General features: G+C 43.3%; 1 protein-coding gene across 1 annotated transcript in view; it reads left to right on the top strand.

The window, feature by feature from the left end:
- Positions 1–16,695, top strand: part of ASXL1 (ASXL transcriptional regulator 1) — a 30,117-nt gene extending 13,422 nt beyond the window's left edge. Inside the window, exons 4-12 of the mRNA XM_084646272.1 lie at positions 3,669–3,780; positions 4,204–4,301; positions 4,741–4,834; positions 5,191–5,343; positions 6,393–6,556; positions 6,670–6,766; positions 8,883–8,988; positions 10,355–10,979; positions 11,783–16,695. Of these exons, the coding sequence (XP_084502398.1) occupies positions 3,669–3,780; positions 4,204–4,301; positions 4,741–4,834; positions 5,191–5,343; positions 6,393–6,556; positions 6,670–6,766; positions 8,883–8,988; positions 10,355–10,979; positions 11,783–14,749 (4,416 nt within the window). The 3' untranslated portion in view covers positions 14,750–16,695. The remainder of the gene's footprint in view (positions 1–3,668; positions 3,781–4,203; positions 4,302–4,740; positions 4,835–5,190; positions 5,344–6,392; positions 6,557–6,669; positions 6,767–8,882; positions 8,989–10,354; positions 10,980–11,782) is intronic.
- Positions 16,696–18,108: the final 1,413 nt, after the last annotated feature.

The raw sequence follows: 18,108 nt of genomic DNA, 5'->3' as shown, positions 1-18,108 counted from the left end.
ATTTTAATTTGCCATTTGTATAATGAATGAACATCACAAGTTTGGCATCTCTGCAGCTGTTTGCTGTTTGACACTGTTGTCTCTTTATCTCTAGGAATAAAAAGTGGCTAAATATTGTCACACAGTTTCTCAGCCCAAGAAAGAATAATTTTTCTGAATATTAAAAAAAAATACCCTCAGTAGTTATGCATGGACAAATATGAGCAAACTGTTTTATTTTTCTCAAGTGTGTTTGAGTTGCACATCTGAAAAGGGTCCACAGAGTATGCCAGTAATTCAGTTCTACTATTTGAGAAGATGGTGTGCGAGTTAATTTAATTAAAATGAACTGTGCTGACTTCTGTCCTGTTAGGAGCTTGAATCTATTGAAGTTCCAGGGGATTAAAATATGGAGGTGGAAAAATCAAGTAAAAGCTGAAAGTCTGCACTGCTGCTGTCTGTGTTGGCAGCATGGTATGAGATCAGAATAAAACCAATGGATTCTGCCAGGAAGTGGTGGGACAGTGGGCCCACAGTTAGGCAAAGGCAAGGGCAGTAATGACAGCAGAAAGTAAAACTGCCTGCTAACACAGAAACGGAAGAGCAGTTATTCCTCCCACTGCTTACATTTGTGTGCTCACACACACTGCTGCTTTGCAAATTTAACTCTGGAACACTGGATTTTAGACCTTAATATACATATGAAATGTTATATCAATGCATGAGTTTTTCTCTCTTTGCAGATCAAGCGTTCTCATACAGCTCTCGAGTTCTAGCTCCATAATTCTTGCACACGCACATTGTGCAATGCATCGTAGTTGGACTGTTAAAAGATATGGGGGCACTTATATGATTATGAATTCTTTAAGTTAATTCTTGCTTGAAATTTTTGATCATTTATAATTAGGGCTGTCAAGTGATTAAAAAAATTGCACGATTAATCACACTGTTAAACAATAATAGAATACCGTTTAAATATTTTCGGATGTTTTCTACATTTTCAAATATATTGATTTCAATTACTACACAGAATACAAAGTGTACAGTGCTCACTTTATATTTATTTTTGATTACAAATATTTGCACTGTAAAAACCAAAAGAAATAGTATATTTCAATTCACCTAATACAAGTACCGTAGTGCAATCTCTCTGTCATGAAAGTTGAACTTACAAATGTAGAATTTATGTACAAAAATAACTGCACGCAAAACTAAAACAATATAAAACTTTAGAACCTACAAGTTCACTCAGTCCTACTTCAACCAAACAAGTTTGGTTACAATTTGCAGGAGATAATGCTGCCCACGTCTGTTTACAATGTCACCTGAAAACAAGAGCAGGTGTTCGCATGGCACTGTTGTAGCTGGCATTGCAAGATATTTACGTACCAGATGCGCTAAAGATTCATATGTCCCTTCATGCTTCAACCACCATTCCAGAAGACATGCGTCCATGCTGATGATAGGTTCTGTTCAATAACGATCCAAAACGGAGCAGACCGACGCATGTTCATTTTCATCATCTGAGTCAGATGCTACCAGCAGAAGGTTGATTTTTTTTTTTTTTGGTGGTTCGGGTTCTGTAGTTTCCACATCAGAGTGTTGCTCTTTTTAAGACTTCTGAAAGCATGCTCCACACCTCGTCCCTCTCAGATTTTGGAAGGCACTTCAGATTCTTAAACCTTGGGTCAAGTGCTGTATCTATCCTTAGAAATCTCACACTGGTACCTTCTTTGCATTTTGTCAAATCTGTAGTGAAAATGTTCTTCAAACAAACGTGCTGGGTCATCATTAGAGAATGCTATAACGTGAAATACAGCAGAATTTGGGTAAAACAGAACAGGAGACGTACAATTCTCCCCCAAGGAGTTCAGTGACAAATTTAATAAATACGTTATTTTTTTAATGAGCATCATCAGGATGGAAGCATGTCCTCTGGAATGGCGGCTGAAGCATGAAGGGGCATATGAATCTTTAGCGCATCTGACACGTAAATATCTTGCAATGCCAGCTACAACAGTGCCATGCGAACACCTGTTCTCGGTTTCAGATGACATTGTAAACAAGACGTGGGCAGCATTATCTCCTGCAAATTGTAACCAAACTTGTTTGTCTGAGAGATTGGCTGAAGTAGGACTGAGTGGACTTGTAGGTTGTAAAGTTTTACATTGTTTTATTTTTGAACGCAGTTATTTTTGTACCTAATTCTACATTTGTAAGTTCAACTTTCATGACAGAGAGATTGCACTACAGTACTAGTATTAGGTGAATTGAAATGAATGTTTAACATTGGCACATAAATACCTTGCAATGCCGGCTACAAAAGTGTCATGCGAATGCCTGTTCTCTCTTTCAGGTGACATTGTAAATAAGAAGTAGTCAGCAGTATCTCCTATAAATGTAAACAAACTGGTTTGTCTTAGCAATTGGCTGAACAAGAAATAGGACTGAGTGGGCTTGTAGGCTCTAAAGCAGGGATGGGCAAACTTTTTGGCCTGAGGACCACATCGGGGTTCCGAAACTGTATGGAGGGCCAGGTAGCGAAGGCTGTGCCTCCCTAAACAACCTGGCCCCCACCCCCTATCCGCTCCCTTCCACTTCCCACCCCCTGACTGCCCCCCTCAGAACCCCTGACCCATCCACACACACACCCTCCTTGTCCCCTGACCACCCCCCCCACCGGAACCCCACCCCTTATCCAACACCCCCCCGTCCCCTGACTGCCCTGACCCCTATCCACACCCCCAACCCCACCCGCTGACAGGCCCCCTGGGACTCCCACGCCTATCCAACTGCTCCCTGACCCCTTACCATGCCGCTCAGAGCACCAGGACTGGCAGCCGCGCTGCCCAGCTGGAGCCAGCCACACCGCTGCACAGTCTAGAGCACCGGGGCAGGCCGGCGGCTCTCGCAGCTGCGCTGCCCGGCAGGAGCTTGCAGCCATGCTACCCAGAGTGCTGGCGGCATGGCGAGCTGAGGTTGCGAGGGAGGGGGGACAGCAGGGGAGGGGCCCGGGGGCTAGCCTCCCTGGCTGGGAGCTCAAGCACCGGGCAGGACGGTCCCACGGGCTGCAGGTTGCCCACCTCTGCTCTAAAGTTTTACTTTGTTTAATTTTTTGAGTGCAGTTATGTAACAAAAAAAAATTCTAATTTGTAATTATGCTTTCAGGATAAAGAGATTGCACTACAGTACTTGTATGAGGTGAACTGAAAAATACTATTTCTTTTGTTTATCATTTTTACAGTGCAAATATTTGTAATACAAAATAATATAAAGTAAGCACTACACTTTGTATTCTGTGTTTGTAATAAAAATCAATATATTTGAAAATGTAGATAAACATCCAAAATATTTAATAAATTTCAATTGGTGTTCTATTGTTTAACAGTGCGATTAATCGCGATTAATCTTTTTAATCACAGTTAATTTTTTTGAGTTAATCGCGTGAGTTAACTGCAATTAATCGACAGCCCTATTTATAATTATTGTGAACATAGTCAGGATTAGTGATTGGATTAATAAAAACAAGATTCTATGACCCAGTGTCATAATTTGGTTACGTTATATTCAAGAGTTTCTTCCTGAGGAAGTGTAACTGTAGCCATGATTATGTATGTTCCTGTCAGTCTAGCTCATAAAGCTGCAGAGGTAAGGACTCTAATCACTCATGTTCTGTTTGGCCTTTCTAGAAGGATGCCTTGCAGTGGTCTCGGAACCTATCTGTGGCAGAGGGAGAGGAGCTGGATGATGCAGAAAGCTGTGGGTCCAATGAAGCCAGCACTGTGAGTGGTGATAATGATGGTAAGTGTCAAATAATATTAATATTAGACCAGGGTTCTCAAACTTCATTGCACCACGACCCTGTTCTGACAACAAAAATTACTACCTGACCTCAGGAGGGGGGACCAAAGTCTGAGCCCACTCGAGCCCCGCTGCCCTGTGGGGGGTAGGGGCAAAGCCAAAGCCCGAGTCCCACCGGCCCAGGCAGGGAGCCAAAGCCCAAAGGCTTCAGCCCCAGGCTTTGGGGCTTGGGCTTCACCTTCAGCCCAGGGTGGTGGGGCTTGGGCTTTGGCCACAGGTCCCAGCAAGTCTAATGCCAGCACTGGCAACCCCATTAAAACAGGCTCGCGACCCACTTTGGGGTCCCAACCCACAGTTTGAGAACCGCTGTATTAGACTATAAGCATCTTCCTCAGGGTCTGATCATGTGTTATTTTCTTCCAGTGTCTCTTGATGAAACCTCTTCTAATGCATCCTGTTCCACTGAATCTCAGAGTAAGAGTCTCTCCACTTCCAGAGAGAGCTGCAGAGCAGCCTCACAGGTAGGGGTGAGTGTGGGGTTAATGTCAAGGGGCAAAGCCAGGAGTGTTTATTCTTGAGGAGAGATCTCAGAGCCACATGAAGGCTGGGTGGTAGGGAGAGGGATTAGACACACACCAAGGTCGTCTCCTCAAGCAGGGGCAGAATTATAGAGCCACCTCATGGAGTTGAAATGAGTGTGAGTGAAAGCTGCAGCAAAGGTAGATCTATTATATAAGGCCTTGATTCCAGGGTGGGTGGGTATGTGGCAGTGGTGCAGGATTCTCTGCTGTTAAAGATAAGTTTAATCAGTGAGTGACACTTGAATACTTGGCTGGTGGTTCATTTGTGGCCAGGTGGAGCGATGTGTCTGAATTCAGCTAGGAAGAGGTGCAGTTTAGGTGACCTACATGTACTTTAGCACCCTAAATAGTTTGTATCTTGTTTTTCTCTGGAACACAGACAAGCAAACAAAAGAAAAAGACTGGTGTGATGTTGCCCCGAGTTGTCCTGACTCCACTGAAAGTAAATGGGGCACATATGGAGTCAGCCTCAGGTGAGCATTTGTTGCACCTTGACTGTTTTCAGCCAGTTGCATGGCATGGCCCTTCAGCACTGGTTCTATACAGCTATCCCCATAAGCTCTTCCTAGGCCAGGACAGGAGAGAGATTTATTTAGTGCTCACTAAACATACAACTGATTCTAATTAATTTGTGCAATGCTGCCTTATTGGATAAAATTTGTGTTAACAGTCACCCACTCAGAACTGTCGGTGATGGAGCAATGACCTAATTTTGTCTGTCTAAAAATGGGTCTGTTGTAAGCAGATCGTTGTCATGTGCTAAGACCTCTCCTCCCGTGGAGCTTCTGCTACTCATCCATGAATCTGTGACAAATGGCTTTGCCTTTAGGTTTCACAGGAAGGCATGCTGATGGAGAAAGCAGCAGCACTTCCAGCAGCAGCCGCTCCTCTTTGGCCCTGTGTAGTGCCACGATGCGCAGTAGGACAGAAATCACCAGGGATACTCCACAGCTGCTGAGAGGTATCCGGAAGCCAGCTGCTGGTACGTGCTTCTGAATAAAGTTGTAAGAACTGGCCATAAAAACCTGAAGCAACTATCAGTTGTGTCCAAGTCTGTCCCCTTCTTATGGAAGAACTCCAAGACTTTTATCCTTCTGAGTGTCTCTTCCAATGTTAAGGCTCCTCACTATCAAACAACTTCTCCTCACCCTCAGTGAGGAGGCAGGGAACTCCTAGATGCTATTTGCTTAATCTGAAATGGAGCATCTGGACCCTTGATGGTGTGTTCGTGAGAGCATGCGTACGCGATGTGGAGTTCCAGAGACGTACTTTCCAAGTCTTTGGGAACAAATGGTTTTTATAAAAACCATTGTGATTGAAGCTTAGTTTTTATCATCAGTTATCTTGTGCATGTTTCGCTATGCTGCACGTTTTTATCCATGTAATAATTCATAAGACACATTGGATTCAGTGACGTGATGCATCCAGAAATAGTGCAAGTCCCTCACCTCTATAAATGGTCTAGCCAGGTGAACTGGAGAGTGATCCTTTTGGAAACTCCTTAGTCCCATCCTTTGACTCTATCACAAAGATACAGGAGTAGAGAAGCGTTGCCTCTTTAATGCCATTGGCCCCATGAGCACAGAAGGTGCTGGCTGGGATCACTAGCCTCCTATATATTAGTCCAAAAGTGCTCTGACTGCAGGAACCCTGGAAAGGATGGTTCTGAAACATACAAGAGGATTGTGTTTGTATGCTGTGATTAAGGTATTCAGGGAACTAGTCTCTGAGCCACAGTGGGGTAGTGCCTTAAAAAGCAGCTCATTTATGGTGTTTGAAATCAAGTTATCTAAGAAGGGCACTCTTATGTCAAAACAATAGCCATCTCCTTTCTCTATTAAATATGCTACCTAGTAATGTAGTAAAATATGAATTACTTGTTTAAAGGTGTTTGAGAGATCCTTCCTTTGTACTGGCATGCCACAGCCTGTTCTCTTGTAATTTGCTCATTTGCAGCAGCAGGTTCGCTTATGAAATGTTGTCATAAATAGTTTTGATTTTATTTTTTATTTGGTTTTCTGAAAACTACAGGGCAAATGAAACGAAACAGAGGTGAGGATATAGATTTTGAGACACCTGGTTCCATTCTCGTCAACACAAATCTCCGGGCACTGATAAACTCCAGAACCTTCAATGTACTCCCCCAACACTTCCAACAGCAACTCCTCTTCCTCTTGCCAGAAGTTGACAGACAGGTACAGGCACACAACAATCACTGTGCATCTTGTGGCTTGTTATGTTGTATCACCCCTCTTCCCAAAGAGCTGATGCATGTGCTTTCCAACTATTATACTTTTGTCCTCCATAGATGGGGGCAGATGGGCTGATGCGTCTCAGTGGCAGTGCTCTCAATAACGAGTTCTTCACCCATGCTGCTCAGAGCTGGAGAGAGCGACTGGCTGATGGTGGGTAGAGTGCTGTTTTGAATGATTGGGAGAAGCCTGCTGTGTACCTTATTTGGTAGAAGAGAAATAAACTGTGGAGTTTGATTCTGTACCAGCTTTGGAGCCTGTTTGGCTACATTGCCTTTTTTTAAGATTTTACCTTACACTTTTTTTTAGATGACCAGAGGCCTTAAAAACAAAGTGCCAGCTAGATTTGTGTGGTCTCTCTCATACTGCCTCTATTGGGTGGAATATGACTCTCAGACCTGTTCAGGTGTGTATGGTCATGTTGCCCTTTAGTGGCTGCAGTGTGCAGAAGCTGTAATCCCTAAGGTAGAGGGAGGACAGATGACAAGGCGGGGAATCTACCTCTAAACTATTTTCAGATCCTAGCTACCATTAACTTATTTTTTAAATGTTGTTTTGGGGGTTTTTTTGTTATGGCACTTTCAAGATGTCTTTTTATTATTTATTTATTTATTTGCCTACTCAACCTTACTGTATTAAGTTGGGCTTCAGTTATTCTAAATTGAAAGAAAAATAAACAATAAAGAAACTTAATTGGGTGCTTTTTTTCTCACATTTTCTCTCTGGTAGTTAATGTATAAACTGAACACTGACCTCCTTATTGTGTGGCACATACAAGTTGCTTATTAATCCCATGGGTCCTCAGGCTTTTCCAGATAATGGGCTCATGTTACAACAGAGCAAAATGTTGGGGCCCTTTCCCCTATCTAGTCATAAAAGAAAGGGAGGGTGATCAGGACCTCCCTGGCTGTTTGTGACTCAATTGGAAACCCATGCTCTGATCGATGCATCTTTACTATGTTCATCTCTGTGGTATGTGAGCACTTACCCTTTTTTCCCTTCCTCGCTCCCCCCAGTCTTCCCATCACAAATAGTTACAGTAATTGCCCCTAGGAAGGGAGAATGCATATCCATTGGTGGTAATATCCCAGTCCAACTCCCTGTGTACTCTGTGGCAAACTGGACACCAGTTTTGTAGTAAGCTCCCTGGTTTCTGTGATATGGATGTAAATTGTGTGGCAGCTTCTAATAAATTTCAAAATGGAAACTTATTGAGTTAAGTATAAACATGAATAATACATGCAATACAGTATCCCTGCTACTGTTTTTTTATATTTAATGTAATTAACATTTCTTGTACATTTTCAATGTCAGAATTCATCTCTAATATAATGAGTGCGAGAATTTCACACCGCTCACAACTATTGTTTCACGCTGTCTGAATTCTCTGGGAGAAAGACATCCCTACATTGGTTATACTTATTTTACATTTTGAAGGATTTCTGTACAACTCTGAGAGCTAGAAACTTTTTTTTAAAGGAATGAAAGATTTAGAATTTCTAGCACAAGTACAAGGGAGGATTCTGTGGCTGAGTCTACACTGCACTTCAGGGGACTACAGGGTCACGAATAACTGAGCGCCAAAGCGCTGCGCTGTAACTCCCCCGTGTGGACCATGAGGGCATGAACGAAATGGTTCCTAGTTTGCATTAATGTAGTTCTGTTAGCGAGGACTACATTAATGTGAACTGGGAAATTTTTAGTTCATGTCCTCACTGTCCACAGAGGGGAATTACAGAATAGCACTTTGGTGTGCACTGCTATTTACACCCTTGTTGTCTGAATGGGATAATGTACACGTCCTGTGACAACTTCTGTGGCCCCTGAATCACCAAGTTTTCTTTTGGTTTTTGATGTTACTTAATACAGTTAGATGAGAGTCATTTCTTGCAATATAGTTTATCTCAAGGGGTGAAATCCTGACTCCATGGGAGTCAGTGGGAATTTTGCCATTGACTTGAGGCCAGAGTTTCACAATAGGGGTGGGGACGCTTGCTGTCAGTTGCATAAGTGTTTGGTCACAGCTGAGTATTGCTCTGGAGAAGACCGAGAGGCCTGCTTTTTTTCCCCCTAAATAAGTGATTTGGTGCTTTGACCATTAGCAATATTTCAACATGCCAGACTATCCCATCAGGATATCGAAAATTTCAAAGGGTAGAAAATGTCTATATACTGGCAGGATACTCTCTGGCAAGCACAGAATGTGTACTATGCATGCTCTGAGTGCTATGGATAGTAATGAAACTTGCACTTGCTTGTCTCTCTGCAGGTGAATTCACTCATGAGATGCAGGTTAGAATACGCCAGGAAATGGAGAAAGAGAAGAGGGTGGAGCAGTGGAAAGAGAAGTTCTTTGAAGACTACTATGGACAAAAGTAAGGAATGCTACCTCGTTGGTCTTGTTTTATTCAAGTCGGGCAGATGGGGAACTTCCCTTTTGGTAGCTAGCTGCTCTCTGAGAAGAAGCAACTCCATAATTATCCACTCCTTTTGGGATGCTAGTTACCGAGTGAATCATTCAGATTATCACTGCAAGGGAATACCTACCTAGTAGAATCCTAGAATCATAGAACTGGAGGGGAGCTCGAGTGGTCATCTAGTCCAGTCCCCTACGCTCATGGCAGGACTGAGTATTATCTAGACCACCCCTGATGGGTGCTTGTCTAACCTACTCTTAAAAATCTCCAATGATGGAGATTCCACAGCCTCCCTAGGCAATTTATTCCAGTGCTTAACTTCCTAACCCTTTCCTTTTCCTAATGTCCAACCTAAACTGCCCTTGCTGCAATTTAAGCCCGTTGCTTCTTGTCCTAGCCTCAGAAGTTAAGAAGAACAATTTTTCTCCCTCTTCCTTGTAACAACATGTACTTGAAAACTGTTATCATGTGCCCTCTCAGCCTTCTCTTTTCCAGATTAAACAAACCACGTTTTTTCAATCTTCCCTCATAGGTCATGTTTTCTAGACCTTGAATCATTTTTGTTGCTCTTCTCTGGACTTTCTCCAAATTGTCCACATCCTTCCTGAAATGTGGTGCCCAGACACAATACTGCAGCTGTGGACTAATCAGTGCGGGGTAGAGCGGAAGAATTACTTCTCGTGTCTTGCTTATAACATCCCAGAATTATGTTTGCTTTTTTTTTGCAACAGTGTTACACTGTTGACTCATATTTAGCTTGTGGTCCACTATAACCCTCAGATCCCTTTCTGCAGTACTCCTTCTTAGGCAGTCATTTCCCATTTTGTATCTGTGCAGCTGGTTGTTCCTTCCTAAGTGGAGTACTTTGCATTTGTCCTTATTGAATTTCATCCTGTTTACTTCAGACCATTTCTCCAGTTTGTCTAGATCATTTTGAATTATAATCCTGTTCTCCAAAGCACTTGCAACCCCTTCCAGTTTGGTATTGTCTGCAAACTTTATAAGTGTACTCTCTATGCCAGATTAGTTTTAGATTTTATTCTATTGTAATCTGTTACAGATTAGTTTTAGATTGTAAATCCTGACATCATTTAATCGTTCTCCTTGTTCCCCATGACAGTTACCAGGAGTAGTGAATACATAATATATTTCTTTGTAGATTGATTGAGTGAGATGAGTGACTGCTTTGTAATCTGTAATGCACCATGTACTGCTCTGGTAGTACATACTGTAAATAAACAACAATTTACATCCTTCCCAGGAGATGAAATCGGACCTAACAAGCTTGCTCTGGGCTTTAAATAATTCTGTGGTTGCTTTGCAGGTTGGGTTTGACTAGAGAAGAATCACAACAGCAAAATTCAGTACAAGATGATGCTGAGAACAGGACGGGATTGTCTGTTCAGGGAGAAGCAGCAAAGCCACAGCATGGTCCTTCCACACGTCAGCGAGATGGACACTTCAAGAAACGCTCTCGGCCAGATCTGCGATGCAGAGCAAGGAGGAGCCTGTACAAAATACGTGAGCCCGACCAGTCTGAGACCCCCAAAGAGACTGCGTCTGTGGGACCAGATTCCTCCTTCCATAAAGAGACTAAAGCTGAGGTGGATTTGGGAGGAGATGATCTGACAGGCTCTTCGTCTGCATCTTTGAAGCCAGAGAGTTCAGAATTGCCGTTTTCTCCAGAGGCTTCCAGACTGCACAGTAAAATGGAAGATCTGTCATTTGCAGCTGCATCTGTAAACCGAATTCCCAGTTTGCCCCAAGAAAACTTAGATCGGGAGTCAAAGGACCAGAAAAGGAAATGCTTTGAGGAGGCTGCCTCTACCTCCTTCCCCGAAAAGAAGCCCCGGCTTGAAGATCGTCAGTCCTTTCGTAACACAATTGAAAGTGTTCACCCAGAAAAGCCACAGCCTACTAAAGAGGAACCAAAAGTCCCACCCATCCGGGTAGGAGAGACACTTATACCTGATTATTACATTAGGGACTTTGTGCCCAGTAGCACCAAAGTAATATGAAAATGTCATGTCATGTCATTTTCTTCAAAGAGGGGAATGGAAGAGTCTTTCATTGATAGCGCTGGCTAAGATCTAATTACTGCAGTGTGTTGTCTTGTTTAGACAGCCAGAGAGTAGAATGGAAAATTATTCCAAGGTCTCCTGTACAAGAATGCAGAGTAGCCTCTTTTATTATACAGCTCATTTGTAGTTTTGTGAGTACAGAGATGGCTTTTCCTGAAATGGGCTGATTTAATGCAGTCAAGATTTTCAAACCTTCTCATTGTAACCTTGTAGACTCCTCACCTACCTCCATGTGGGATGGAATCCTCTTGTCTCCAGCTTATACTCCCCTGTAGGTGCAATTGCGGCTGTGTCCTTTTTGGCAGCAGGAGGGCATCCTACTAATTTCAGTGCGAATAGATTATGCTTGACAGAAATCAAAACTCTCTTCTCAAGAGTCCAGATTCAGCTAGTGTTTAAGCCATCAGTTTAATACTTGTCTGGTGGGTAATGACATAGATGATCTCACTATAAAGTGGATTTTAAAAGATACCATGATATGGAGCCTGAGTAGAAACCTCTTGAGGACCTCATCAAGAGGCCAAGAGCAGCAGCACTACCAAATGCCAAAAATTACTTCCTCTAGGAATCTTAACTAAATATACTGAATTTCAATGAACCGATTTAAAGGTTTTTGCTCTCTGAGAATATCAAGTGTTAGTTTAACATCTTCTCCTCTGATTCTTTTTCAGATTCAACTTTCACGTATCAAACCACCCTGGGTGGTTAAGGGTCAGCCCGCTTACCAGATATGCCCCAGGATCATCCCCAACACGGAGTCCTCTGGTCGGGGCAGAACTGGTGCCAGAACACTCGCAGACATTAAAGCTCGTGCTCTGCAAGCCCGAGCCCAGCGAGAGGCCGCTACAGCTGCCATTGGAGGTGGGGGTGGGCCAGGAGGAGGAGGGAACAGCACAGATAAAGGAGGTGGTGGAGGAGACTCCAGTAGCCATACAGAGTGCAGGAGATCAAAGAGAACTCATGGAAGGTGTGCGTCAGATCTACAACGAACACAATTACTGCCGCCTCTCCATCTAGATGGAGAAAAGACTAACTTTGCTGAGGTAGCTGTACAGGTAGCTAAAATAAATGTATGTGAACCTGCAAAACAGGACCCCTACACTCCTAATGGTATGGGAGCCTTCATTCTTGAACATGCTGCAGATGTTGTCTCAGGTGGAACAGAAGATATTGCTCAACATGCTGACGGTTTAGCTAACAGCCAGCTTGGTGATGCTTTGACTGGACCATCTTTTGACACTGCAGCTTCTCTGGGGCGGGAGGAGAACTTTGAGCAGTGCCTCCATGACGTAAGAACTGAAAATGCACCGCATATTGCCTCTCAGGAAGGGCAGAGTAATCAGCAAGAATGCAGCGTTCCTCCTGAGAATGATCTGTTTTGTTCTCAGGTACAGGGGTCTGCAGTTTATCTCATAGATGATATCAATGTTGTACCAAGAATTGAAGATGTTGGCACTCCCGTAGAGTTGAATTGTAGTTCTCCTATGAAGGAAACTTTCTCCAATAATTCTAGCCTTACCCCAGAATTCTCATCAGATGGTAAAGAACAACATGAGCCAGAAATTGAAGCTAGATTTAATGGATCAAAGCCACCCATGGGAAAATGTGTAGCTGATCATGATGATTCAAAAACGAATACTGTTGGAATGGAGAACATGGGCTCAGAGTTACATGCCTTTACACACCTACAGACAGGAAAACAGCATGAAAGTGAACTACAGAATGGAGAACAGTATAAAGGGTCTTTGGTGAAACCTTTTTCACTTGGTGGTTTAACTGTTCAGAATGGAATAGGTACCTCTGAGAAGCTTCCACAGCTGTGGGAGAGGCCATCAGGAGCAAACACAGAAAATGTATGTCAACACATGAGAGAGACACAAGGATTTAAGACAGATGGAGATGATGAAATCCAGAGTACGCATAGCGAAACAACAGATACTGCTTCAGATTTTGAAGCTGACCTAACTGATGAGAATGTGGAGGTGGATATATACTTCAGGAATATCCACCTTAAGGAGGCTACAGGAAAAGGAAATGCCAGCCATAAGCGCAACACTGAGAGAGATGAAGGGATTAGATCGAACTCTTCTGTGAACACTGAGAGTCTCCCATACATGGTGGACTTGCCATCAGTAACAATGGTGAGCAACGTGTCTCAGCCTCAGAGATGGGCACCACATATGCCTCTTCCTCAAAAACCTTCTGAGAGTCAGAAAAAGCCACCAGGCTCCACTCGGCCTATATCTTCTATTGAAGCCAACAACCCTCTGGTGATGCAGTTACTTAAGGGGAACCTTTCTTTGGAAAAGGTTCTACCAGTATCACATGCCAGCATCAAGTTGGAAATTACGGAGTCACTTCTGGACAGACCATCAGAAAACCACTCATTACAAGTGGAGAGAAGTAGCAATTGCTGCTTTGGCCAAGAGTCTTCCCAAGATGTGGGAATAAATACAAGTAACCTAAGCAGAAGTGATGATTTCCACTCTCCAAGTGCTTTAAGAGATCCTCAGAAAAAACAGTGCAACTCTGGGACGGTACTGCCCAAAACAGAAAGCATGGAGAACCAGCCTGATGTTCCAGACAAGCATTCCAAAGTTGGCCGTAACTTGAGCTCTCCAGACCAACTGGCAAGTATGGTGAGTGGCTCTCAGAAACCTAAAGAGTTGGGCCCTAGAGAAAGAACATCATCTTCCTGTAGCTTTGAAGATCAAAAAGAGCTGCCCCTGGTCCATGGTGTCCCACAGCACAGGCCACTAACAAATACTATTACAAGTGAAAGCCCTGAAAAGTTAAACCCACCTGCAGCACCTAGATTTTTATCTCCAAATGTAACCTCTCTTGGTCCAAATCGGATCGGTGGAACCACAATTAATAAAAGTTGTGTTGGCGTCCAGGGCAAAAAGCTCTTTGGTTCTGGTTTTCCTTGCAACGCTGCTGCTAGATTGCATCATCCAAGAGCTTTGGAGCACATTGCAACCATGGGAACCGCATCCCCCAGCAAGCAGATTTCACTAAATAAGAGCTCTGCATCTGGAGACGGAGCACCAACTGTCAGGGAAGACTGGCCTTCGAAGCAACATGCAAACACTCTAGGAGGAATAAAAAATGAGAACGTACTGGCCTGTGGAGGCCCAACCAAGGGTAGTATCATGAAGAACAGGAAGGATGTTACACGCAACCCAGTGGAACTGATGGAGCATTTGCAGAGTGTTCCCTTTGTTATGGACTTGCCATTTTTCAAGTTACCAAGAGAACCGGGAAAAGGACTCAATCAGCCCTTGGAGCCTTCTTCCATCCCCTCTCAGCTCAATATCAAACAAGCATTTTATGGGAAGCTTTCTAAGCTGCAGCTTCATTCCACCAGCTTTAATTATTCATCCAACACAACTCCAGCTTTTCCCAGAAGCCTTGCTGGAAGCGTGATGCAGCTAAGCCACAAAGCGAACTTTGCTGCAAACCATAATACTTCCCTTTCTGTGCAGATGTTTGCTGATAGCAGCAGTGTTGAAGAAATATCACTCAAATGTTCCTGCAGCCTTAAAGCCATGATTATGTGTAAAGGATGTGGGGCATTTTGTCACGATGACTGTATAGGACCCTCAAAGCTTTGTGTATTGTGCCTTGTGGTGAGATAATAAATTATGGCCATCGGGAAAATTGTATATTTAGTGTGTGTATTTTGATAACTGACCCTAAAACCTGTACACAAAATATTATTCTGTTTATAATAGACACAATATTACACTTTAAGTTTTGGTGAGAGAGTTGATTTGCCTTCCCACTAAAATTCACAGTGCAAAACCTGTTGTTCTTACTCACAGTTACACTCCCCAATCTGTGGGTTGTGCCCTACTGGAGCAATCTTCTGCTTAACGCCATCATGGAAATGTTGATTTGTGCTCTGGGCACACGTGCTGAGGCTACTACCTGACTGAGAGGCAGTTTGCTCTGGAAATCCATGGACCTTTTCTAAAGGAAACGTTTACATCCAAAGGAACTGGAACAGAGTGCTGTCTGTTTTTAAGGGCTGAGCTAGGTTAGTCCCAGCCATGCCTTAGCAGAGCAGAATACAGTCTTCCACTCTCCGTTCCCTGTCTGTGTGGAAAAAGTACTACTGTACAATAAATGTGGACATGAAGCTTCTCTATAGGTGGTGGCTGTGCAGTACTTTGAATGCTACAGCAGAATCAAGTAACTAGTAAAACACTCGGCAGGTGGCTGAAGAGCCATATATGGGTGATTGCATATTGGATGGAGCCAGTTAAGGGAATGAAAGAAGCAAATAGTAGTGGCTGCCAGCTTCAATGCCTTCTGCTGGACTGAATAAGATGTGTAGTCTGTGGAACTGTTGGACCAGGCTGCCTCTTCTGGCCAAATGTTGCTACAGACTTGTATGAAAAGCCAAGGAGTTCATTAGTGTGGCCGGTAACCTCCCCATATTACAGCCCTACAATGAGAACCTTGCCATGCCAGCATCTGACCACCTGTAAGTGTCTGGCTGTGCATCTGTGTGTGATGGTCATTTTACATTCTAAGCGGTGTTTCCTTTTTTTTTTATATATTTTAACTTTTCATTCTTGGATGTATAAAGTGAATTATTTGATTCTTGTAAGTATCCTCTATGCATCTGTTTGATCATGTATTTATATGTTGTACACAGTACTGGCCAATTCTGTAAATGGATGTAATGTACATAGAACATAAAGGGGTTTTTTTTTGTTTCTTTATTTTCAGGCTCTACAGCAGTATTACATTAAAGTGGTGTTAGTTCTTAATCTACATCTGTAGTCAAAGCCACTGTATTCTGTGCTGCCTAATGTGAGGCTGAACATGCAAAGGGGTCACTCTTGGTTCAGATTGCCTCCCTCTGGCCTCCGTGGCTTTGCTGTGGGCAGATAGACTGCAACATGCAATCTCAAGGATGCCTGCCCTGATTTGCTGAGCTGGATGTAATTTGCTCCTCGCTCTTCTAAAAAATATTTCTATAACAGTTACTGGTCCTTGTCAGAACTGGTGAGTCTCCATGGACAGCTTGTGTGAAAGCCCGTACGTATCCAGAATTGATGCGAGCAGAAAAAGTGACCGACCCTCCTTTGAGTGTTTGCCTCTCGGGAATGGGTTGCTCTAAGTGGGGAAGAAGCAAACCTACCATTTCATTTACCAGCTTTCTCCCACCCCTTTCCTAGCTCCTACCTACCTCTTTCTTGACTATGCTTTTTTTTTTTTAATTGTAGACCTCCCTGTTTGAGAGCTGTAGAGAGTGTAAAATCTGTGGGCTGCAGAAACCTTCTTCGTCTCTGAAATGGTTTACCCATAACCCAGGTGGCAGTTTGATATTGTGAAATGGGAGAAAGAGAGACGGGGGTGAATTGAAATGCAGTATTAGTGAAGTCTTGAGGGGATGGTGTGAAAACCTGCTTACCAAAGATAGGGAGCAGAGCTGGGGCAGTCTGGCTCTGTATCCTTTGGGGCCACTGTAGGGTACAGATTGAAGCTGGTCTGGTCTGCAGAGCTCCCCAGCAGGGCCCTGCTCTTGTATGTCCCTTGTGGTATTGGAAAAATAAACATTCTGTAAAACCTGCATGTGTGGTTTCAATCCTCTTCTTCTGAAATGGGCTTGGTGTTCTGGGCTCGGGAACTTACCGGTTTGCTGTTGTCTTGCCATAGCCAGGCTCAGAGGGAAAACACTTGTTTTTTTCAGGCAGAGTTTCTCATTTTTGCCTTGGCAGTGTCCTCACAAGCTTTTAAACTGAGCTGATCAAAAGGGGACTGTCATTCTTGTCTGAACTTCAGTATGTCATTTTTATATACTAACATAATTGAAGACACTGCATCAACTGCCAGTAATGTATATGAGCCAAGTGAAGTTAAAAGTACTTACGGCACAAAACAAGTAGTTTGGGTTGTTGGACTTCTCTCCAGAGTGAAGTTCACTGCTGTACAAGCCCTTCTGCAATGGTATTGCTCCCGGATAGTCACCTTATTGGTGGTAATGCACTACACACAGTACAACCTACCTAGGGAATTCCTTAAGTATTCCTAAACAAGTATTTGGTCTCTGCTATTGTATGGCATTTTCTTCTGATGTCTGGTTAAATTGTTGGGTTAATGGGATTTTAAATGCTGATTTCAAATCAATGCAATGGTTTGGTACCAATTACAACACTTGAAACTAGCTGTAAGCTTAGATTGTCAATAAATTTGTTTCTCTTCCAGGCAGTGATGGTTTGTAGGGGATGGAGTGGAGGGAAGGTTAGTAAGACACTGACACTGCGGTCAGCTGTTGCATCACACGCCTCTATTCAGTAGATCCAGCTTTCACTGTAGTGGAATTTCAACAAGGCAAATGATCTGATAACTCATCTAATGCCACATTTGGAATATATAGATATACTACAGTATGGAAGCTAACTATAATGGTTTATATTCTACAGTGCTGCTGTTACAGTAGCACCCGGTGCTGTTGTCTTCTACTGGCTCCTGAACCTAGGTGACTGCATATGTATGTTTAGCAGGAGTGGATTCATTCTTGCCTGTAGCTTCTTTAGTTTGCTTGTTAGAAAAAATTAATACCAGCCATAGAATCATAGAATATCAGGGTTGAAAGGGACCTCAGGAGGTCAACTAGTCCAACCCCCTGCTCAAAGCAGGACCAATCCCCAAATAAATCAACCCAGCCAGGGCTTTGTCAAGCGTGACCTTAAAAACTTCTAAGGAAGGAGATTCCACCACCTCCCTAGGTAACGCATTCCAGTGTTTCACCACCCTCCTAGTGAAAAAGTTTTTCCTAATATCCAACCTAAACCTTCCCCACTGCAACTTGAGACCATTACTCCTTGTTCTGTCATCTGCTACCACTGAGAACAATCTAGATCCATCCTCTTTGAAACCCCCTTTCAGGTAGTTGAAAGCTGCTATCAAATTCCCCCTCATTCTTCTCTTCCGCAGACTAAACAATCCCAGTTCCCTCAACCTCTCCTCATAAGTCCTGTTC

This window comes from Lepidochelys olivacea (assembly GCF_965140295.1).
Source record: "Lepidochelys olivacea isolate rLepOli2 genome assembly, chromosome: 13".
NCBI lineage: Eukaryota > Metazoa > Chordata > Testudines > Cheloniidae > Lepidochelys > Lepidochelys olivacea.
This window is presented reverse-complemented; position numbering and strand designations above follow the sequence as displayed.